Genomic DNA, 23,522 nt, shown 5'->3' with positions numbered 1-23,522 from the left:
AAGACTAAATTGGGCAGGCTAAGGCAGTCTCACCTAATCGTAGAGGAGAAGGAAATTATTATTCTTGAGCATGCTCTGTGCTATATTTTGTGCTAGGCGGCATGTTGCATATCTATATATACATGTCACAGACGCTTCCATTGTACATTTGAGAAAGCTAAACTCTGAGCAGTATTCTGCCTGTAGTTAATTTAGGAGTCTGGATTTGAATCCCTGTCTGTCTGACTTAAAAGACAATTCATGTTGTCTCTAGGAAGTTGATGCCAATTTCTTAGCATTGGTTTTTGGAGTACCTTACTGAGTTACATGTAGACAAAGTAGGAATCTATCTGAAAGAATTATTTTATGGGCCCAAGATAAGTTTGGGTTTTTTGTTTGTTTGTTTGTTTGTTTGTTTGTTTTGTTTTGTTTTAAAGAGAGTAAGTAGTTAGGTCCTTCTTTTATGATGACAGTTCAAAGAGAACTGACCTAGCAGGTGGGACACCCAGCTCTGTTGAAAATCTGGTGCTGAGTTGTTCTGTGACTTTGGGTAAGTCGTTTCTCCTCATCTATAAATGAAATGTTGGAATAGATAGTCTACTAAGGATCTAATAGCCCTTGGACACTTAGGTTCTGCTCCAGTCTCTCATGCATCTTTCATTTGTTCATTCATTCAAGAAATATTGATTAACAATGCTAGGCACTGTTCTACATACTTGGAATATACCAGTCAACAAAACAAAGATGCCTGTCCTAATGGAACTCATGTTCTAGTGTGTGTGAATTGGTGGCAGGAGGTGCAAACAATGAACAAAACATAATAAATTAGTGATAAGTAAATTGCACGGTTGTTAGAAGGGGATCAGTTCTCTGGGGGACAAATGTGGGAAGGGGGGAAGAGGACTGGCAGTGCTCAGGGAGAGGTTCCGTGGTCCTCACTGAGAACAAGGCATCTGAGCAAAGACTTTATGGAGGGGAGGGAGTCAGCCTTCACATATTTGGGGTTGGTGCTACAGGCAGAGGAAGTAAATAGAACAAAGACCCAAAAGCTGAAGTTGGCCTGAGCTTTCTGAGAATTTTCTGGAGCCCACAGCCATCATTTCCTTTCATATGCATTGGTTTTCAAACCAGCTCAAGCTTCCTAGACTTGAAGGCTATTTAAATTTGACCCAGGGGTAGCAGTTAGGAATGGAGAACCAGGCTGCTGCCTTCATATTTCCATTTCATTTCACACCACAAAAACACTCGATTCCTAGGGTTGTTGAAGAAATCATGGTAGACATGCCAATGCCTGGAGATACTGGAATCCTACCACAAAAGTACAGCCCACCATTTCCAGAATATTCTTACTGTGCTTCCTGTTTAATGCCTACTGCACAGTGAGTGGCTCAGTGTTTTCATCCTGTTCCCAAATGGTCGCCCATGTCACTCAACTATAAAACCCCAGGAACGAGAGAGTTGTGTTTTTATTTTTATTAGTTACTTCTCCTGAGCCAACCTGTGGTAGGTGGACTGACCCTTATGCATTAGATTCAGAGGGTTCTCACTGAGCAAGGCCAGGAGTCTGCAGGAAGACTCAGTGACTTGCTAGGCTGTGCAGCCCATGTGTGTGTGTGTGTGTGTGTGTGTGTGTGTGTGTGTGTGTGTGTGTGTGTGTGATGATAACTTTAAATACATCTTGAAATATTACAAAGAGAAGAGACAAGAGCGGCATTCCTAAGTTGTGCTCCACGCAGAGAAGTTACTTGGAGTCTTTAGACAGTGGTATATGCAACTGTGTTGTTATCTCCAGTTGAGCTGAGAACTTGTAACATTTATGTGAACAGGTTGAAGGGCTCATGAATTGGGCTTAGTCTGGGTTTAGCGTGGGCCCCGACCACCTACTCTAAGGTAACCCGCACTTAGGCAGGAGGTTAGACCCCCTGGAAAGCCCCCATCCACATTGTACAAACCTCTGTCCAAATACTGAACAGGCCTGGGTGTCACTCACAAGATCTTGAGAAGTTTGGTTCTAGGGGGTGGCTCGGCATGGATTTCATACTTATCTTGCAGGTACATCTCTTTTTCATGTGACCTTGACATTTGTTTGATGGGAATAACAAGGAGACTTAACTCAGATCTCTGTAATCTGAGTGAGGTTGCAGGTGAGAATTTGGAATAACAGACAAAATGCAGGATATATTTAAAATGAAAGGAGGATGAGAGTCTTCATCAGGATCTTGTACAATTGAACCAAATGCCACATTGCGATTTCCTACCAATCTACTGGGAAGCTAAAGAAGCAAGCATCTTTTTGCTTTTCCTAACCTGGTTTGCCCGTCTCGAGTCGCTCTCTCCTATGCAATATTTAGAGACTACTAAGCCATAGACAGAGAGCAGAGAGAAACACACCGTTAGAGATTACACAGGTTGAGGTTGAGGTGCTAGCCTGGGAAATTCTGATAAGAGCATCAAAATCAGTCTGAGTATAAGAATATAAGGGTATAGGATCTCTATTTACATTTTAGTCTACTTACAAGAAAGAAGATATTGTTCATTCTGTCCAAAAATATATCATGTACCTACTACTGTGCCCAGCTCTTTTCTAAGCACTAGCAATACCTCAGTAAACACCACTATCCAAAAGTTCCCCTGTCCTCATTTTATTTGGTTAAACCACATAAAATGCCATTTTTCTAGGTTAAAGACAGTTGTCTATAAATACGCATCTACTACATGAGCCAGCCATTCCACTCATAGGTATTTACTTAGAAAGGCATACGTTCATACAAAGACTTGTACATGTATGTTCGTAGCAGCTTTATGTGTAATAGCCCAGATGGAAGCCATCCAAATGTCCACCAAGTGAATGGATAAAGAAACTAGTATATAATGGGACACCATTCAGCAATAAAAAGCAATGAAGTACTGATACACGCTATAATATCGATGAACTTTACATGCATTATGCTAAGTGAAAGAAACCAGATGACTTCATTTACATAAAGCTTTAGAAGATGCAAACTAATCCGTAGTGATAGAAAGCAGATCAGTGGCTACCTTGGAACAGGAGCTGGGATTGGGGACAAGAAGGACAGGAGGGAGAGAGAGACTAAAGTGGGGCAAGTGAGATATTTTGGGGGTAATGGATGTGTTTACTGTCTTGATTGTTAATGCTGGTTTCACAGGTGCATACACATGTCACACCTTTTCAACTGTGCACTTTAAACAGCACACTTACTTATATGACAGTCATACCTTGATAACTGTGAAAAACAGTTGAATAGCAGCAGTGGTTCAAACAATAGATAAATTTTTGTGACAAATTAATTTTTAAAACTTTATAGTCATTTTTCATACATTTAAAAAAAAAAAAACTCACCACACACATCAGGCACCGTGAGAGGTACTGTCAGTGAAAGTGAACGAGGCCGTTTCTGCTTTAAAGCTCAGTGGGCAAAATAGGTTTGTAAAGAGAGAACTGAATGAACGGCTTTCCCGCAGGCAGTTCTGAAGCAATTACCAGGTGTGACCAACTTGTCCTTCGTTGACTGCATTGATGCATGTGCGTGTGCCTTCCCTCTTTTTCAGAGTGACTTGTGGTCTTTGGGAATCACTGCTATCGAGATGGCAGAAGGCGCTCCCCGTAAGTACCTTCCTCTGGGTGACATCTGTTGCTGGTCTGCTCTGCGGGTGCTGAAGCTTGTTTGCCAGGAGTTGCAGTAGCTTTGCTTCTGCTACGCTGAGCCCTGCATGGATCCGGGCTGGCATATTTAGAAAGCAGAGTCATCTTAAATCAACCAGGAATCCATTCATTTCAGAGTAGTGTAAGGCTCTTGTATTTATGAGGGGGGAAAAAAAGAAAAAGAAAGCAAACTTTGGGAAATCTTGTTTGTTTTACTGATTTAGTGTGTAATTTATTCCCAAACTATTCTTTGCCTAACATAAAACTGGGACCAACCCACAGAGACAGTAAATTCTAACTTAATAAAAATTCAAAGTTGATGTTCAGGGCATAGGTTACACAAACATTTGTACTCAACTGCTTTCACTGCTCTTAAAATACTGATGTTTAGATTTTTAGGTTTTCTACTTATTTCAGACAGAGTGACCAGGGCTCTGGCTATCTGGAGAACTCCTCAAATTCTTTGAGCCTGGAATATTGACACTGCAGAGTGCCTCTCCCAGCTCTGTGGTGGCCAGGAGCATGCGCCCTGCAGATTTCCACACAGGAAGCGCGGCCGACCCAAGGGCCTAGCTGCTCGATGGCACTGAGGTTGCACCTCCCGAGGGCCACTCTCCTTCAGAGACCGAGCATGGCAGGGATGTAAGGTGGACCCTGTCCTGGAATACAGAGTTCCTTTGGAGGCACCGTTCACTTCTCAGCTTCCCTCTTCAGTTTCCTTAGACTGCAGGAGAGGCCAGCACATTTCCACTTACTCATTCTCCCTCCCGTCTTCGCTCCAGTCAGACGTGTGTGGCATTCCGATGACTCTCCCAGCCTTCCCTGGCCTCCCCCTGCCCCCCTATTCCCATGAGGCAGGAGTTTCCCCCTTTCGTATTTAATACCACCTTGGTGTCGGCTATTCAGAAACCCCTTATTCGTACCACAGGTCGTTAAGCTCAGATGACTTTACCTTCAAGTCATCAGTTTTCTTATTTCTCATTCTAGAGTTGTCTGTAGAATTTGTCTGTAGAATGACTGATTTGGAATCCTTGACAAAATTCCCCTCATCCACAATGCTAATAGGCATTTATGAATTATAAAAATAATATACTACAGTCATAAAACTATTATTCTTGATGAGTAGTCGAGGGGGCTAAAAATAAGCCTTGACCCACAGAATTTTTTAGCTTTTAGAAAAAATATATTCTTATTTTAGGCACAAAGGAAAAGGTACTCCCAGATATTTGAAAAGTAAACTAGTGAAATATTTTGATTAAAAGAAGAATGTTTGAGTGCTTTTACTATAAATGATAATGTTGTGTTTACAAGTTGAGATATTTGTATAACTTTCCTGCCAGACTTCGTTTGCCTTAATCCTCTGGTCTTCCTGGGGCCAGGAGACAAATCAAAACAAAAATACCTATTATGGAACCTGAAAACCCATTTAGGGTATTTGGAAATATATAGAGAAAAACAGAGAAAGGTATCCATCTTTTGTACTCCAAAAATCTATGTGTATAAGATTGCATTTGTGTGAGGCTTCGGTATATAAGAAATAGACCGTGGATTATCAAATATCTTTTATTTGATGACTTAGGCTTTTACTAATTAACTCTGTTTCCTTAAATATGAAGTAAACGTAAAAGTGTCAACAACAGCTAGCTGAAACTTGCTTTATTTCATGAGACCGCCATAACTGGACATCAGATGGAGCTTTGCGATCTTCTGACTCCACTCGCTTGTCACGGGTGAACTCAGGGAGCTGTTTGGCAGCATTAGCAGCACAGCTAGGATGGGCTGGGCATGGGTTTGGCTTCCTAACTAGAGCTGGCCTTTGTTTTGGTGTTTTGCAGCTCTCTGTGACATGCACCCAATGAGAGCCCTCTTCCTCATCCCCCGGAACCCAGCACCCCGGCTGAAGTCTAAGAAGTGGTGAGTTTGCTCTTCGGTGTTTCACAAGTTCAAGGGCAGGGTTTTCCTGTGATTCTTTTTTGGATTAACTCAAATCCTTAGGTCCTGCTGACAGGATTGGACTGTATACACTAAGACTTGGCGAGCTATCTTCCGTATGTGTCAATCGTTCATCTTAAAATACACATCGAGTACTGTAATCACCCCCTCTTATCCATAGTTTCACTTTCTGCAGTTTCAGTTACCCATGGCCACCTGCTACCCAAAAATATTAAATTTCCCCAACCGTCGACATCATCATGGCTCGATGATCCAGGATCATTCAAAGCAGCTGATCCACCTTCTGACATACTGTCAGGTCAAGAGCAGCCTAACACTACGTCACAGGCCTACGTCGTTCACCTCACTTCACCTCGTCACTTAGGCATTGCATCATCTCGCATCATCACAAGAAGAGTGCCTAGTGTTTTGTTTGACCAGCCACATGCCATGTTTCCAAACTATTTGTATTCATTCCAACTTTTAAACATCGTGTGATTGAGCATAACATTTATATGTCTGGCCTTTTGTGTAAAGGTGCCACACTACTCCGTTTTAGGGTAAGAGATTGTCCTCCTGCCCCAGTCTCAAAATGTTCTTTTAAGAGAGAGTGACCACATTCACATACCTTTTAGTACAGTATATTGTTATAATTGTTTATTATTGTTGTTAACATTTTACTGTGCCTAATTTATAAATTAAACTTTACCGTAGATACATAGATATGGGAGAGAACATAGTATATATAGGGTTCTATCCTATCTGCTGTTTCGGGCATCCACTGGGAGTCTTAGAATATACCCCCTGTGGATAAAGGGGGCAGGGGGACAACTGTGTTTGCCCAGAGGAACTTTATCCTCACACCTTCAAGGTAAGGAGCTATTAGCTAAAACAAGTCGTGGAACCCAACTAATAACATGAAAGCTCTTTAATTTATAACCCCCAAAAATATTTTTTTCTGGCAACACAGAACATCTCATCAGAGATAGTGATAGTTCAGAGAATCGACCCATTAGATTGGCTGACTTTTCTTCTGTTTCTTAAAATAATAATTCCCTAAGTGCATACACACCTGGTAGTATGTGAGATGATTTTATAAGTCTGTGCATGAACATTTGTAATTTTGGAGTTTTCTATTGCTATCTCTTTAGGGTAGGTGATACTGGTCTCTTATTTGGGGTAGTGATATAACCTTTCCATTTAACAAACTTTTTCACATAAAAAGGTGACTTAATTTAAAGAAAAATGCTAAACGAATATTAGCATGAGTGGTGTAAGGGAATGGAGAAAATCGTCTCAGTAGTGTATGATCGTCTGAAGTTTGGGAAACAGGGTTCTACAGGTTAGGTCAGAAGTTGGACTTCTGACATTTTTGTGTACTTGTTTCAGGGTCTTTGTGCCTTATAATTCTATAATAAAAAAATCATTGCGCCTCCATTACCCCTGTGGATATGGTGTATGCTTCCTGATACATTCTTGAACCTCTGATTCCCCTTATATAGGGGCTAATTCCTGTGTCACCTGTAACCTCCTGTTCTTTTCCAGAGACATACTCTGGGCAGTTAGGGCATGAAAAAACAAGACCTCACTGCCCCTTAATGATCAGGTCCTTGACTGGGGCCCCTCCTATTTCTCACCCCCTACCCACTGCTTTACCCTCCACCATACAGAGAGCAGTCTTGATTAATACCAGTCATCTAGGAATGGTATAGCGACCCCGGTGAAACCAGAGAGAGCCACACTGCACCGAGAGAGGGGAGGAGACGGCCAGAAGAGACGGCAGCCTTGGAGTTGCCAAGGCCCGCACAAGGAGAGACTGAGAGTTGCTATTGGTAACAAGAGGCAGAGCATTCCCCGCTCCTCCTTCTCTCTCTGGAGGGTCACAGTGATGCGAGACGGTTATTTTCTCCCCAGCAACAGCCTTCCATTGGGCGCCAGCACAGCATGTGATCGCCGGGTGCCCAGAGGCCCTGCTTCCTTCTTTCTCCCTGGAACAGACTCCTGGGGAGAGGAGTCAGCTCAGTTCTGGAAGTGTCAGCGGCACTACAAAGCACTCTGTTAGGTTTCTGCTTGTCCTTCGTGCCAAGTCACTTCCCGTGGGGCCTGCTGTATACAGTGGGCTTCTCTTACCCTGTGGCCTTCTGTCCCTGCACCACTGCTGGACAGATGTTTCCACTTTCCCATAGAGGACAAATGGGCCATTTACACATGTGTTTTGTTTGACCAACCACACACTGTATTTCAGAAATATTTGTGTTCACTGACTCTTAAAAACCGTGTGATTGAGCATAACATTTAGATGTCTGCCCTTTTGTGCAAAGGTGCTACACTCCTCCCTTTTAGGGTAAGAGGTTGTCCTCCTGCCCCAGTTGCCACCTCTCCCCAGCACAGAAGCTGGAGTAGGTTGGTCACCACACTTGTCCTGTTTCTTCTTAACCCAGGGCTGCACCACCTGTGTATGACCCATCTGGCTCCTCAGAAAACTGAGGGAACAGACCCTATACTCTGGTTTCAGTTTTTATTGACACCGTTCTGAAGAGATCAACTGCGCACTGACCTTGTTAAAGAAATACAGACTTTGGAGAAAATACAGCCTGACTTATCTGCCTCAAACCTTTGACAACAAAAACTTATTCTGATAACACTGCAGGGCCCGGATGAGTCCAGGAGCAGGGACGAGACCAAGTTCATTTCATGTCACCCGGTCTCCTTGCACGTCCTTTCCTGAGCCGGAAGGGAAGCCAAGTGGGAGCACGAGCCCTGTGCTGGCGGACAGGGAACGGGGAGATAGCTCGGCGGCTTGGGAGTGAGTAGGGGGAACGAAGCCGTGGTAGGGTATTCTCGCACTTGGAACCCGGCCATTACAAGATGTTTGTGCAGCCCCAGCCACCGGACACTTGATGTGGCACCCATTTTTTCTGCAGTAGAATTCGTTTTTAAGTGAAAATTTTAAGCACATCAGAGTACAATTGACCCTTAAACAACACGGAGGTCGGGCTGCCGATCCAATCAAAAATCTGCATGTAACTTTTCACTCCTCCAAAAGTTAACTACAGTTGTCCCTCAGTATCTGCGGGGAAGGCATTCCAGGACCATGCCATTCCTGCATGGATACCAAAACCCGCAGGTGCACAAGTCTCTTATGTAAAATGATATAGATCAATGCAAACAGTCGTCCCTTCACACCTATGGTTGGTTGAATTTGCAGAGGTAAACCCAGGGATAGGGAATGCTGACTGTATATTTATTGAAAAATATCTGCATTTAAGTGGACCTGCACAGTTCTAACCTATATTGTTCAAGTGTCAACTGTGCTTTGTCTTGAAAGATCAGGTCCACAGTGATTTAAAATAGGTTAGGGTTTGCTTTAATATGCACTAGTGTTTGGGAGGAAGGGAACATTTTATTTATTTTCCTTTTATTTTTTAAGGTAGGAGGACCCCGTCCTGTAGCAAGAGAAACAAAACTTCAAAATGTTCTTTTATATCCAGCTATTCTCTACCTAAATGAGTTATCAGATGAAGTGCACTATTCTCAGTGTATATATGAATGTATTACCAAAGAGGACACTACTGTGGTATAGAGAGGTCATAAACTCTAACTATAAGCATTCAATTCAAGGTCATTTCCAACTAACATTGCTGAATTTATGACATATAAGGTATATAAATATTATGTATATTGTAGACTTATGTAGACTCTGTGTGTGTATGTAACAACGGTCTTCCATTGGGCGCCGGCACATATATGTGTGTATATGTAAGATATATTTTATTAAGAAAATTTAAGAAAATACTTACACATAATCTTAGCTGCAACCCTTCCTGACAGATGCTCTGAGTCCTCATAGACAGGCTGTGCTCCTTGCACAAGGCCATACAGCTTCCTAAGTTTGTAACCCGGGTACATCCTTTCTACTGAAACACTTGGCATCTTAAGTTCAAGGTTAAAGAGGTAGAGAATGAGCTAAACTAGTCTCTTAGTTGACCATTTTTTCCTTGCACCTTACTGTCAGGGAAAGAAAGACAGTGGCACTATTCTTTGCCCCTTTAGTTATGGAAGGAAAGGAACGCATCTCCACTTAGCAGGAATTGACCATCCCTTCCCCCATCAGCGTGATGAAGAGAGAGAGGCCTTAGAGCTAAGGAAGTCATGTGGTCAGGGTTCCCTTTCATGCTCAGGTGGCTCAGTCATTTAATATGTGTGTCTCTGGGAGGATTATAGCCTTGGTTGAACCAAAAGAGAACAAAGTTGAATCTGAAGAAAATCCTCCATTCCCGCGTCACCACTAGCAAATGTACAGTAAGTTGAGATTGCTGTTTCCTCGTCCCGTCTCCATGCATGGTTGGATTCGCCCCACATTGGTGAACCATCTCCTTCAAAAGGTTTCCTCCTCCCTTCTCCCCCCACTGAGTGAACTCACATTCCCCTGACCTTGTAAATATACTTAGTGCTGTATATTTACTTCCCTTCAGGAGTTTCTGGAGAAGGATGGGGATGACTTCCTTCCTGTAAGATGGTCAGCCTTGTTCTTTTCATTTGCCCTTTAAATGTGAAGAATCCACACAGGCAAAGCAGCACTCGATTAAAATTATTAGAAAAATCATAATGTCTTTTCACTGGAAAGAGGCAAAGATCCCCTGGTCTAAGCCACTCATGCTCCAGCAGAAGACTGGGAGGCATGACAATAATTGGCTGGTCTGGCGTTCTAGGCTCCTCTGTGTAGAGCCAGCCTGGAACCTCAGCCTTCCGCTTTTACTCCAAATCTTACAGTCACTCCTCTTATTTTATGAAAGATCAGTTCTGAAACCTGGTGAGTTGTCAGGCACTTTTGTTTTAAGAAATGACAAAACTATTTATGTGCATGTGTGTGTTCTAAATAAAATAGTGATAATAGAAATCAAGTTTAAGAAAATATTTCAAATAGACTGAATTTGCTAATAATTGTGTGACTTTGGACTTTATTACAATCAAAACAAAAATCGCTACACAAACTTTAAAAAAAACTTTTTTGCATTGTCTTCTTGGAGACAACAAGTCCTGTTGACTTCCTGCTAATATATCTAATCCAAATATATGTGAAATAATTCCCTTATAGAACGTTATATTATTCAGTTCAACAGAAGTGGAGAAAAACACGTTCGAATTTCTACTCCCAGGCCAAAAGGCAGATACTCTTGTTCTTAAAGCCTGGTAATGGTCAGGGGTTGCTAGGACATTGTCATCATGGCAATAATAGTAGCCACAGAATTATAGCAAACACACATATGGCATTTATGATGTATCAGGTACTGTTTCAGGTATTTTACATGAACTCATTTAATCATCACAACAGCCTTTTGAGATAAATACTTAACAGTATCCCCATTTGCAGCCAGGGAAAGTGAGGCACTGAGAAGTTAAATATATTTGCCCAAAGTCACACACAGTTAGTAAATGATGGAGCCTGAAGCAAGAAAAAGGGTATTCCTGGGCAAATGAAAGCTTTAAAGGTCAAATTGCATTTGGAGTGTCCAATGATTACCAAGAACTTTCATTCAGCCCAGCTGATTATAATAATTAATGTAATAATCTTATAGGCATTTTAATTTCTCTAAGACAATTTAATATATAAACTGGAAAAATCTGGGAAGATAAAATATTCAGCAACACTAGTATTGGAAGAACTAGTGCCTCAGACTGTAAGCACTAATCATTAATATTTATCTCTCCATGCCAACCCTAGGGAAATTGACATTACTAAACTTAGGCTTTTGTTTTTTGTTTTTTGTTTTTTGGGTTTTTTGTTTTTGTTTTTGTTTGTTTGTTTGTTTGTTTGTTTGTTTGTTTTTAAGAGAGAACTAAATTACTGGCAGCAGAGATTTAAACAAGAAAGTTGTATAAATGTGATTTAAATCCTTTAGACTGCTTGGCAAATAGTCGAGGGGTGTTCAACATAGGTGAAGTGTTTTTACTTTTAATTAAAAGTGTAATTAAGTATATTGATTCTTTGGTCACACCACCTTAAATAAGAGACAATGAATCTTTCTTTGAAGACCTGATGTAAGTAAGCATTATTTTCTCTTCAAACAGTACCATTTGCAGATGTGGGATACACTGCCAGCTTTGCGGTTCTGCCTCTTGGCTCATTATTTGGGTGCAAGGTTATTGTCTTCAATATCTCTTGAGGTTCTTTTCCACCAGGAGAGATTCTGGAAAACAGACTCTGTACTAAAGCCGGTTCCATCAAACTCCTCGAACACCATCTCATCCTGGAGATTTCTCTGACTTTTTCGAGGTGTCAGTGTTGGGGAATGGAATGGACAGTCTCTTAAGTTTAGATCTCATTTTTATATTGGGTGTGATTTCTTTCATTTATCATCCTCTACTTAATAACCCAGCATTTTATAAAAAACCAGCACTTCCTTCCAGTTGCAAGCAGGAAAAGAGAACTACCATTTGCATTCTTTGCGAATATTTAATAGCTTTCTGTCTGAATTTGTTTTTTGTTTTCATCTTTTTAGTACAGAACTTCCACCTAGAAAAGCACCATGTGGAGTTTGTCTGTCTTTTTTTTTTTTTTTATGTAGTTTAACATTCTCTTCAGTTTATTCCTTAGGAGAGTCCGTTAATTCATTATGGTTTGGTGGTGGTGGTGGTGGTGGTGGTGGTGGTGGTGTTTTTTTAAGATCTTTCCTGAGGCGATATTATTTGTGCCTCCACAGATTTATTTGATGGATCTGAGAAAGAAAGCACACTAAACAATATCTTCTTTCCAAGCTCCCGTCTCTGTTCCTCACAAACACAGATTTGAAGGTAGCCATATGACGGCTCTTGTCTGGAATTCTCATCCAATAATTCATGCAGTCATTCATTTACCAAATATATAAGAGCAAGAAGTGTGCTCATAATACAAAGATAACATCTCAACACTGCAAAGTATGTTCAGCATGGAGGAAGCAGAGGTACAGGCAGAAGGACTTGGAAGGAGGGACATAGAATGTCCATCCTGTTGTCACTATTTCTAGTCCACAGTGTTGCTGATCCTGATGCATCCTGGGGTGACCACAAGCATAGCAGGTTACCTTTACTTCTATGTAAAATAATTTAAAAGCTTGAACATAGCTTAGGAATTTGGGATTGGGGTAGGGGGAGAACTACCAATAATTCAGTTCTTTAAAAATATAGAAAAAGGTGAGAAACTGCTTTGACCTGGGCAGGACCAGAGAGTGGTGCATGTGTGAGTGTCCTTGTGTCTTGGAATCTTGAAGAGCATGCTCACTGTTGTGTTCTGTGTGGTGAGGACACCTTTCAGGCCAGCAGTATATATATATACACGTGGGGCCTCCTGGGAAGCTTGGGAAGGGCTCTCCCCCTTGAATCTGCTCCTGCAATTCCACAGTGCTTCACAGGAGGGCGACAGAGAGCACAAAATGGATTCCATTTTGCTCTTAGCAGGATGGGGACAGTAAGCTGGGGTTGATGTGCCATGCTGACAATAGAGTGCCTTGGAAAAGCATGCCGTAGAGTCCTGAGCTTAATTATTTATGATGCTGGGCAGTTCTTGGAATTTTCATCAAGAACATGCATGCCCAATTCATGAATCATAGCTAAAGTCCGCTATTAATTTCTACCAGATTGTAGACTTCCTGCTCCAATCTTTGGTGTGGTATCTCTCACCAGCTCTCCCTTGACCATGTATGTGGCATAGGGTTTATCTTTGAGGAAATAGTGCCTTCCTTGAAGGAGATAATTTGCTTCTGGGTGTGAACTTAGTTCCCTAAAGTTGTTTCCAAGTCCTTGGATTGATAGCAAACATACATATACATCCTGTTCTTATTCATTGGAAAGCAAAGTTCAAAAGTGATTGTGAAACTACCAGTTAAAAAGTTTGCCAAATCAAGTTTTCTTTACCGTGAAAGAATCTTGCTCATTCTTACAAAATGTACTGCCCTCTCCAACCTATCCAACCTTGGTTTTACTTGTCCCAGCTTACGTCTTCTGCCTTACTTAGACAGTGTCCCCTGACATATAGTGTGCTCCCTCGCAGCTTTAGTTTTTCAATGATTTCCTATCTCCCTGAACTTTCTGTGGAGTGATTTTTTTCTAATTCTTTAAGGTCCAGCTCCAGTTCTCTCATTCCAATAGGTCTTCCAGATATGAGTCCCATGGTAATGGTTTTCTACTCTGATTCCTTTTGGTTTTCTGTGTGATATTATGTATAAACTGTGTAGAAATATTTTCATGTATAACACTACCATACATTGCCTGAATTGTGCATTGACGGTGATGATGCCTTTGAACCTGACTGTGCCTAGTAAAGGGCTAGACTTACTTTGTGATAGGTTGATCTCTATGTTGATTGATAAAACCCTTTTTTTGTTTTTACTCTAGCATTTCAGAAAATATGTTTGCTTTTCTTTGGGTTGTCTTTTTATCTGTGGGTTCATCTCTTTTGTTTGGCAGGTCAAAAAAATTCCAGTCATTTATTGAGAGCTGTTTGGTAAAGAATCACAGCCAACGACCAGCAACAGAGCAACTGATGAAGCATCCATTTATACGAGACCAACCTAATGAACGACAGGTCCGCATTCAACTCAAGGACCATATCGATAGAACAAAGAAGAAACGAGGAGAGAAAGGTTAGAAGCACATTTGTATTTCAATGAGGGAAACAAAAGATGGAGTGAGTCCTGAGCCCTTGACATATTCCGGAGGTGATCTGGGGATTTCAAATGGTGTGTGAGGGGCTGCCTAAGATCACAGCCTGTGGGGATCAGTGGAGTGAGACGTGAAATGGAATCTTTCATGAAAGAATCGAACTGTAAGAAAGAGTACTTTCTCCAGGCACTGAACAAAAGGTCATGTTGAGTGATCCTATGAAGTGATTTAATATGATTAGTGATTTTCTTAATTCAAATGAATATTCATGTTTCAAAGACTAAAAATTCACAGAAGACAGACACCTAAAAAAAAACTTAGTTGACATTTTTCTGTACTGGCAGTTCTTGTGCTCTGAGGCTCATTTCTAATTTAGTTATTTGAAAGTTAGAGTGAATGTTCTTATAGCCTCAGTGATATAAAAGAGGTTACCGGGCTTTTTACTTTTTGAGCTGTGAGATCATTTAATGCACTTTTTTGTTTGTAGATTCAAAAACTCTTTTATCTCTTATGACTCTAGCTGTTATACCACACTGTCTTTTCACTGCATTGTTGGAAAGGACTTAAGTCCAACTCGAGGTCCTAGGACTATTTGACTAGAGACTTGAAATTCCTTTAACTAGCATCCTGACCAAGGTGGTTTGGGGCAGGTTTAATGACGGTTGAGGTGTGGGAAGAAAAAGGAGAGATATAAAGGATAGACTGGTGAGTGTTCCCTGGGCGGGAGTAGGCCGGGGCAGCTGGCAGGGGGATGGCAGTGAGGAGGCAGTATAGGGCTGGCACGGTGAGCATTGAGTGTTTAGGGAGTGGAGAGAAGAGAGGAAGGCCAGGGACCGAGGTTTGGAGGTACCTTACGATGTGCTTTTCCTCGCTTCCATCTCTCCCAGCTTTATCCTCGGTTCTTCACAATCCAGAAGGACTAGTGGAAGGTGGCAGGCAGCACAAGACATGGGTGCTCTCTTTTTATTTGAATTTCCTTTCTTTTTTGCCTCTGCAGTGTGATGAGGTGTGAGCAGAAACCTAGGAGTGGGGCGGTGAGCAGTGTAGAAGTCGAGACTGGGCAGAGGAAAGATCAGCAGAGGGCTAAGGGAGGAAGAGAAATCCCAGGGAAGAAAAATTCCAGGGAAGCGTTCCTTCTTTGCAGCCAGCCTCGGGGACTCAGGAAAACGTACGATTAGGTTAGACACAGAAGCTGGAGGTTATGAGGCACAACTCCCGTTGTTAGTGGCAGAGAGGGAATGAGGTATCAATCAGAACCCAAGGAGCTGGGAGGGCAGCCCAAGCTGGAGGAAGTAGGCATGTGGAGAAATAGGTAAGTCAAGGTCAGAAAGTTCTAGGACTGATTATTCAACTACTATTAATAGTGGTCTGGGGCAACTTCATGAAGTCAGAATTTTAAAGAGAATATTTTAGGGTGATGTGGCAGACATGTAACCATTAAAGGCCAACTTCTTTGAAAAGGAAATTTATTTTACTGTCAATATATAAAGTAGGTTAAGTGCTAAACTCTTGTTTTTAGACTCAAATTCTGAGTTCAAATTCTAGCTCTACCTCTTAATAATTATGTGAACTTCACCCGAGTTTTCTAATCCTTAATGTAGGACTGGGCATAAAATAATAATTACTATTGCCTGATATTGTTGCAAAGATTAAATGAGATAGTGCATGTAAAATGCTTTACACAATGCCTGGCACATAGACCTACTCAATAAATATTGGCTATTCTTATTTAGACAATTCTTTATGGACCGATAATTTTCAGTACTATTCAGGGTTAGTTGCTGAGAACAAAGTTTGTGCCTTGGATTGTTTTCACATTTTGTTAGCGCAAGCTCTGGAATGTGAATAAGAGCCCACCATTTCATGAAGATGGACTATTTTTAATGTGTTCTTTCTTTACCAAGTAGAAGAGTAGGATTCTTGGTAGTAGGTATATTCAGGGGTTACGTGGTAATTTAAGGAACCTAATTCTGTTTAGGCTTAGAGCCACCAGAAGCTCTCATTTTGGTCTGCTCCCTAAGAAAGAGTATTGACCAAGTAAGATTGCATTCCATTTGCTCAGTTTGATCAAATTACTGAATTTGTTCCCTCTCAATTTTTTACTCTCTTAAGACCAGCTTTGGTAGAATCGAACAATTCCAATGTGCATTGCTTTATGATTTTTTTTTACCTGATATTATTTTTTCCTTAAGATATGTTGACACATGCTAATTTAAGCCAGTAATATAAAAGCAATCAAGCCAGATTCTGGAGAAGTATTATAAATATGGAGCCTGATAATTGAAGGTTTTACCCTAGAGATGGAAAAATAATTAGATTAATTGGGTGCTTTTTTCCCTTGCTATTATTTCCTTTAATAGATAAAATTTCTGCATTTTACTTTGAACTCTGTTGATTCATTTCAGGAAAGTTTGGAATATTAAACTTTTAACATAGCGCATTGAAACAGTTTATGAAAGTTCTTTATATTACATAAGTAGCCTGAAAATTTCATACATATCTAAATATATAAAGCTGATTTGTGATTTTAAAAATTACACTTTAAGTCATTACACTTTTTGTTTCTTTTTATTATCTCTTCAATGGCTAAATAGTGTGGAAGGCAAGGTGTGTTCAAGTTTATGATCAAATTCAACAGTTATCATGAGACTACTGCCCCTGGTGGTAGCATAACAAAATTGCACTTTCAATTTCTTTTAGGGGTGCACAAATATCTTCAAAATTGTAATTACTAATCCACAGCTATGAAAGGCTAACAGTAATGTGACACCCTCCCTTGTTTAAAATCAAAAGCTCTTCCAAAGTCTCCTCACTGCTCACAGAGAAGTTCTCAGCATGATATATACACATAGGGATGAGCAAGCCACATCAGACCTTCTGGACTTTCTCAGTCCATCCACTTTTCTCACACCCACTCAACACTCACTGTTTCCTAAATGTGCCATGCACTGTAATACTGTCAGCCACTGTCAGCTGGTTGTGTTGCTTAGATGCCCTTTTTTTCCACTACTTTCAGGGTCACTGATCTTCCAAGACCCAGCTCATTTTCTCCTCAAAGATTTCGCTGTCTTCCTTCCCCATATGACTAGTGGACCCAGCTGCTCCCTTCTCTGATATCTCGGTGCCCTTCTTATGCACCTCTATTTGCCATACAATGTGTTGGAAAGAACAGTTAATTTTAAAGTTGGAAAAGATTTATATTGAATTCTAAATCTAAATCCCCGATTTATTAATGAGATGACATAGGTCATATCACTTAATCTCTTGTAATCTCAGTATCTTCACTTGAAAAATGGGTATTATGTTCAAAAGTTGTTATGAGAAATAAATGAGAGATCGTGGGTAAAGTAACTAGCATGACGACTAGTTACTAGTAGCATGGGAGATACCCAACAAAGATTAGTTCCCTTTCTTCATAATCATGGAGACTCTGATTATTTACATGTCCATCTTACCCATTAGATTCTGATGTCCTCCACAGCAAAGACTCAGTCTTGTTTATTATTGCATATTAACTTGCTTAAGATATTTTTTATTTAAATGAAGCTCCTCAGTGAGTCAATTAAAACACATTCAACTATTTTTAATAGCACATATTGTCAAAAGTTTCTTTCTGATAGTTGTCAAGATATCTAAAGGCAATTGGTGAGTTCATGTAAGTAATAATAAAATTCCTTCTTAAAAATTATTAATACTGTCAGTAAGTTAACAGTAGCCCAATAAAAAATATCTTTTGGTAGTTCTATAGTGGGAGTTAACATAAACTGAAAGATGATTTTTCAGTTCCTTAGCTACACTTTCATATGAACACCAGGCACTAGGGACAAATATCTTGAGTTAGTCTTGGGACTATCTTGGATGTGGGTAGTGCCATGTACTTGAATCCTGCTGGTGGAAACTGTGGGAGCCCAAGTCTGGAGGCCTGAAGCCTGTTCCAGTTCAGGGTTAACAACAGTTAAAACAAGGGGGTTGGGCTTTATGGAGCTGTAGCATCTGTTTATGCACTAACCTTCTGTGAGTCTCTCTTTAGATGAGACAGAATATGAGTACAGTGGAAGTGAGGAAGAAGAGGAAGAGAATGACTCAGGAGAGCCCAGGTATGAGAACAAAAGCCAAGTCTTCTCATTTTCCCATTTTGAATTGTAATTGTGTGAAATTCACTTCCTGTTGATTTATAGGTTCATTTTTAAGAATCTGGCATGGTGATCTTTTTTTAATTTATTGCCCACAACATACTCATTAATTGGAGAATATTTCCCTAGGCAGCCTCTTTAAAAAATATAGAAATCAGCATATTCTTTATCTTGTCTTCTAAGATTTATAGTCTCTATTCTAAGACCTTATTTTCTCACATATGGAATGTGTAGAATGGGTGGGAGGCAATTATCTGGATAACACAGGACTAAAAGTACCTAAAACTACAACTTTCTGGAGACCTAAGTGGTATTTTTAGATTCGAGTCATTCGGTTCGTAACTTCATACTTTCGAGAAGCCCATTCTGGCAACCCCTGTCCCTGTCACACGCCTTGGTGTTTTCACTTCAGCCTAATCAAAGAGGCGATGGTTTCCAGGAAATCAAATTACACTCTAGATAGAAACTTTCATGCCCATTCCTGTTGTCACATGTTGGACCCCAGAATCGAGTGCTGCTTTATTGTTAGCATCCCTACATTTTGAGTTTCACTTGACTTTGATTCCAACTTTCTTCTGGTCTGTGTTTATAAATAATTAATGCTAGTGCCCTTACTGACAGGATTTCTCTTTCGTGAGAGACTTCAGCTGGCGACAGTCACGCACACCATGTCAGATGCACTGTACATGCGAAGTGAGATTTATTAGAGAAGATGCACCAGGAGAAGGTCACTGGGGTATACTGATCCCTATCCTTTAGCCATCCAAGGAGGGGATCCCAATGCTCTAGGAGAAGGAGCAGTTCTTCTACTGCCGAGGTGGAGCTTCCTGATCCGGGAAGGGGCCAGCTCAGCCACTGCTGCTAGCATGAGCTAATAGGTTCTCTTTTTTTAGAGTTAACTCAGACCTACCAAGCTGAATTTTTGCTAAACTACTAAGAGAAGATGGGACTGAGCTCACAGGGCCACCTACTTTTTTATCTGTTCACTTGCCACAGGAATTCTCAAGATCAAAGATGGAGGGAAAATTCTTTCCTTCCTCTAGTACTTAACATGTTGGCCGCCCCCAGTTTAGCCGGATAAAGACGATGACTGTCAAGTAGTGACATGGCAAATGATCATTCTTGTGAAGCAAAGGACCAAATGCCCTGCTTTCAGAGAAATTATACACTATTTTCCCAAAGCTCACCCAGGCAGTCACGTCAGCCCTTCTCATCACTCTCTAGAGAAGTGAGAAGCCCCGGTTTAACTAATACTTGTTAAACTGCGTGTTTGGAATCACTCAGTGTGCTGACCTAGCCATGCCTTAACCCTTCTGTAATTGTAATATATCATTACAGCACAATGAAGATTATGTTCCAAGTTCTGTTTTATGGACACATCTAATTAATCTTCATGAAATCCTGAAAAGTTGAAAGGGAATTAGTTATCTCATTTTAGAACTGAGGTAACAGTCCAAGGGTAGCAACTCGGTCATATACCAAGTTAATGATTGAGTCAGCAATACAGCTCACGTTGCCTGACATTGATTCAACGTCAATTAATATTAGTGGAGCATCCGTGTGTGCACGTGAGGTTCCCTAAGCTCGACTGCCTTTCACAGAGGTCTGTATAGACAAATGCCACCATTTTACATAAAAGCTATAAGTTTTAGAGGAGGTTTGTTAGTAAAATCCAAGCATTGTTTATGCAACAGCACCAAGGATGTTATTTTATGGCAGTGTCTCACATAGTACCCTAACCACTCTCCAAAACAGAATGCTCGCCTCATCAGCTGTCACCAAGTCCGCTCCTCCTCCAGCATTCCCTGTCCCAGTTCTCATGACCACCATTGCCCAGACGCCAAGACAAATCCTGCAAGTCATTCTTCACACATTAGATCCACCAACGGGTTTTATTAACTCTGTCCCCAAACGATTCCCCCAGCCTCCATCCCCTCCACTCTTGCCGTGGTTAAAGTCTCCACCCCAGAACCACTGCAGAAGGCCCTCAACTGGTGGTCTTGCTTACCCTCATACACCCTCCAGACCATCATCCATCGTCAGCAGCCAAGCAAACCAAATCATGTCACTCTCCTGCCTAATGTTTGCACGTGTGGCTTCCGGGGTCACACACCGTACCCAGACTGCCCTGCCTCCTGTGCACCACTCTCCTTCTCACTCACTCTTCTCTGGAAAGACCAGCTGGGGTTTAGTTCCTCGAGGAGGCCACACTGTTCCCACCCCAGGCCTCTAACAGTTAACCCTTAACATGATTTTGAACTGTGTGAGTCTGTGGATGCAGAGGGTCGACTCTATGCAACGATCTACACCACTTTATATAGGGGACTTGAGCATCCTTGGATTTTGTTATCCATGGGGACGTGGCTGGGGGGAGTGTCCTAGAACCAATCTCTCATAGATACCAAGTGATAACTAAGTTTTCAGGGAGTCAAAGTTATACACAGATATTCTACTGGGCAGGGGCTTAGCAGCCCTAACCCCTGCATTGCTCAAGGGTCAGCTGTACTTGCTTTTCTTTCTACCTGAAGTGTCTTTCCCCTACCTCTTCTGATAGCTGACTCCATCATTTGAATCATAGCTCAACTGGCACCTTCTCAGAGAGATCTTCTCCGATCACCCCATCCAAAGCAGAACCAGTAATCCTCACCCCAGGGCCCTGCCACTGTCACTTGTAAACTATTACACTTTATTTTCTATGGGACATATTTATACCCGAAATTATGTTATTTGTAATTATTTGTCTGTCTGCCTATTTTTCCCCACAAGAAGATAACTCTAGGGAGAGAATTTGGTTAGTTCCTGCTGTATCCCCTAGAGCCTATTACGAGCCTGCTACATAGCAGGTGCTCAATAATTATTTAATTGATTTATTTCAAGCGGGAGCTGCCAGAAAGATTAAAAGGGCTAGGTCTGTATAAACAAATAAGCCATTTTCTGCCTGCCTGTTAGGCTGTTGTGTCTGTGACTTTGAGTTATTCACATGCAGTTAGATGGTGAGTAGGGCAGCCCTCTACCACCAATGTAGTTAGAGGCATTCTCTGTGTCATACAAATACATACATGCACATGCACATACATAATCATCCTGTTACAGGCAGGAAACTGAGGTGCTTAAAGGGAATCAGTGAGCCAGATTGAAGTCCCAGGTGCACCCTCTACGATCAGAACGGAATCATCTAACCGCATTTTAACAGTGGTGCAGCAAGACAGGGCCCGAACTATCTATCAGACTCGGCAGTCTTAAGTTCATGTCCTCGCTCTGTCGACCTTGGCTCAGGCTCTTTCCCTTCTTGGCTCATCATGGCTTCACATGAGCAGTCTGCCCTTTGCCTCCTGGGGTTTGGTGACAGGAGTCAGTGTGGGTGAGGTTGATCTGTACTCTTCTGAGTAGGCTTCCTCATTGCTCTCAATTAATTTTTATTTGCTAGCTTTGTTCCTGCCTTTCTTAAACATGAAAATAAGCTGGTTTGGGGCTCAAAGTTTGCCCCCTTACTAAAGACTATACAAATATATTTTTGCCACGTCATGAGGGCGAGGGAGCGGTATGAGTGGACATGGAGAAAGGTGATGACTCTAGGAATGTGACATCTCTCTAGGGATGGTGATACCATGTGTATGCAATAGTCATACTGAAAGGGAGTCAAGACTCATCTCTCACCTTGACTCTGTTTCTTTTGCGGGGTGAGAAGTATAATTAATGGAGGACTTAAGGGCCGGTTCTTGAGCGTGTGACTTCTTTTGCCACATACGAGCAAGTGTTGTACCCCGATCAACTCCCCCCAAGACCCAAGGTAGCGATTGCCTTTGCCCCATGAGGAATTCTGATCTCTCTCTCCTGCCCACAGCTCCATTCTGAACCTGCCAGGGGAGTCGACTCTGCGGCGGGACTTCCTGAGGCTGCAGCTGGCCAACAAGGAGCGGTCCGAGGCCCTGCGGCGGCAGCAGCTGGAACAGCAGCAGAGAGAGAACGAGGAACACAAGCGGCAGCTGCTGGCCGAGCGCCAGAAGCGCATAGAGGAGCAGAAGGAGCAGCGGCGGCGCCTGGAGGAGGTGAGGACCTCCCAGGGCCCCCGCTGTGCCGCCTGTCTCCTGGCTGGGGTCACTCCCTGGTATCCGCTGTGGGCCCAGATCCCAGCCCTGATATCAGGGCCATAGTCCGCTTGGAGCACACACACCTTAACTGCAAGGGAGGATGAGGCCAAATGGTCTTAGAAGCCAAGGACTTCCCTTGCTTGGCATCGTGTCACCTTTGTGTGGTGACTTCAGAAGAGCAGGTGAAGGCCTCAACCCTTCAAGCCTAGCTCAGCTATCACCTTCTCAGTGAGGCCTCCTTGACCACCTTACTTTAAAATCGTACACCCTTTCTTTAGCATGTCCTGTTGCCTTCCCCACTTTATTATTTTTCCATAGCTCTTATCACCTTCACAAATACTCTGTACGCACTTTCGCATGTCTGTCTCTCCCTACTGGAATGTAAGCCTCCTGAAGACAGGGGATGTTGTCCATTTTATCTCTGATATACCTTCACATCATGTATCTCTAATACCTAGACAGTGCTTAACACACAGTAGACGCCTCGTAAAGATTTGTGGAATGAATAAACTAAGGTAAGAGGGAATGAAACAATGATTAAGAAGTGAAATATAGGTATATAGGTAAATATAGGTATAAATATAGACCCCAGTGAACTGGCAGATAAATGAAATGTCAAGTATAGAAAAGCAGGGCCTGCTTGTATTAATACTCCTTTGTTACTCTTCCAAACACTGGGAGAGTACTTCCAAGTCCTTCCAGACACCCTCTGGTACCCAGGCCCTGTCCTCCAGCTTGTGAGCAAGACTTGCCTTTCTACCTGCAGACATTGTTGTCATTTTTGTGGGAAACCATACCACCAGGTATACTTCCCTGCCTGGCTTGTTCTGGGCAAGGCTCTCACCCTCGTGGTCTTTTAGACATTTATTAAAGCCTTCCCAGAACCTTGCTCTGAGGCCTCCTTCCTCTGTCAGATAAATCAAAGCCTATAGACAATTAGGAAACCGAGAGCCGTAGCTGTTGGGGAAGTTGGATGGCGGATGAAAGGTCCGCTAACTGCACAGTAATGGGGTAGTAATTTTACAGTTCTCCCTAACTGTCTTGCTCCTCATTAACGGTTTACAGAAATTCACTTGCATTGTC

The 23,522-nt window shown here is 41.9% G+C and overlaps 1 protein-coding gene across 6 annotated transcripts in view; it reads left to right on the top strand.

Moving 5' to 3' along the window:
* Positions 1-23,522, top strand: part of TNIK (TRAF2 and NCK interacting kinase) — a 350,899-nt gene that overhangs the window by 244,736 nt on the left and 82,641 nt on the right. For all 6 annotated transcript variants that reach the window (XM_036218652.1, XM_036218651.1, XM_036218649.1 and 3 more), the window contains 5 exons: positions 3,550-3,604; positions 5,479-5,557; positions 14,021-14,196; positions 18,246-18,312; positions 22,193-22,397. In XM_036218652.1, coding sequence (XP_036074545.1) covers positions 3,550-3,604; positions 5,479-5,557; positions 14,021-14,196; positions 18,246-18,312; positions 22,193-22,397 — 582 coding nt within the window. The remainder of the gene's footprint in view (positions 1-3,549; positions 3,605-5,478; positions 5,558-14,020; positions 14,197-18,245; positions 18,313-22,192; positions 22,398-23,522) is intronic.

This window comes from Rousettus aegyptiacus, unplaced genomic scaffold (assembly GCF_014176215.1).
Source record: "Rousettus aegyptiacus isolate mRouAeg1 unplaced genomic scaffold, mRouAeg1.p scaffold_m13_p_4, whole genome shotgun sequence".
NCBI classification, from domain to species: domain Eukaryota; kingdom Metazoa; phylum Chordata; class Mammalia; order Chiroptera; family Pteropodidae; genus Rousettus; species Rousettus aegyptiacus.
The sequence above is the reverse complement of the archived record's forward strand: the minus strand, read 5'-3'. Positions and strand labels throughout refer to the sequence as shown.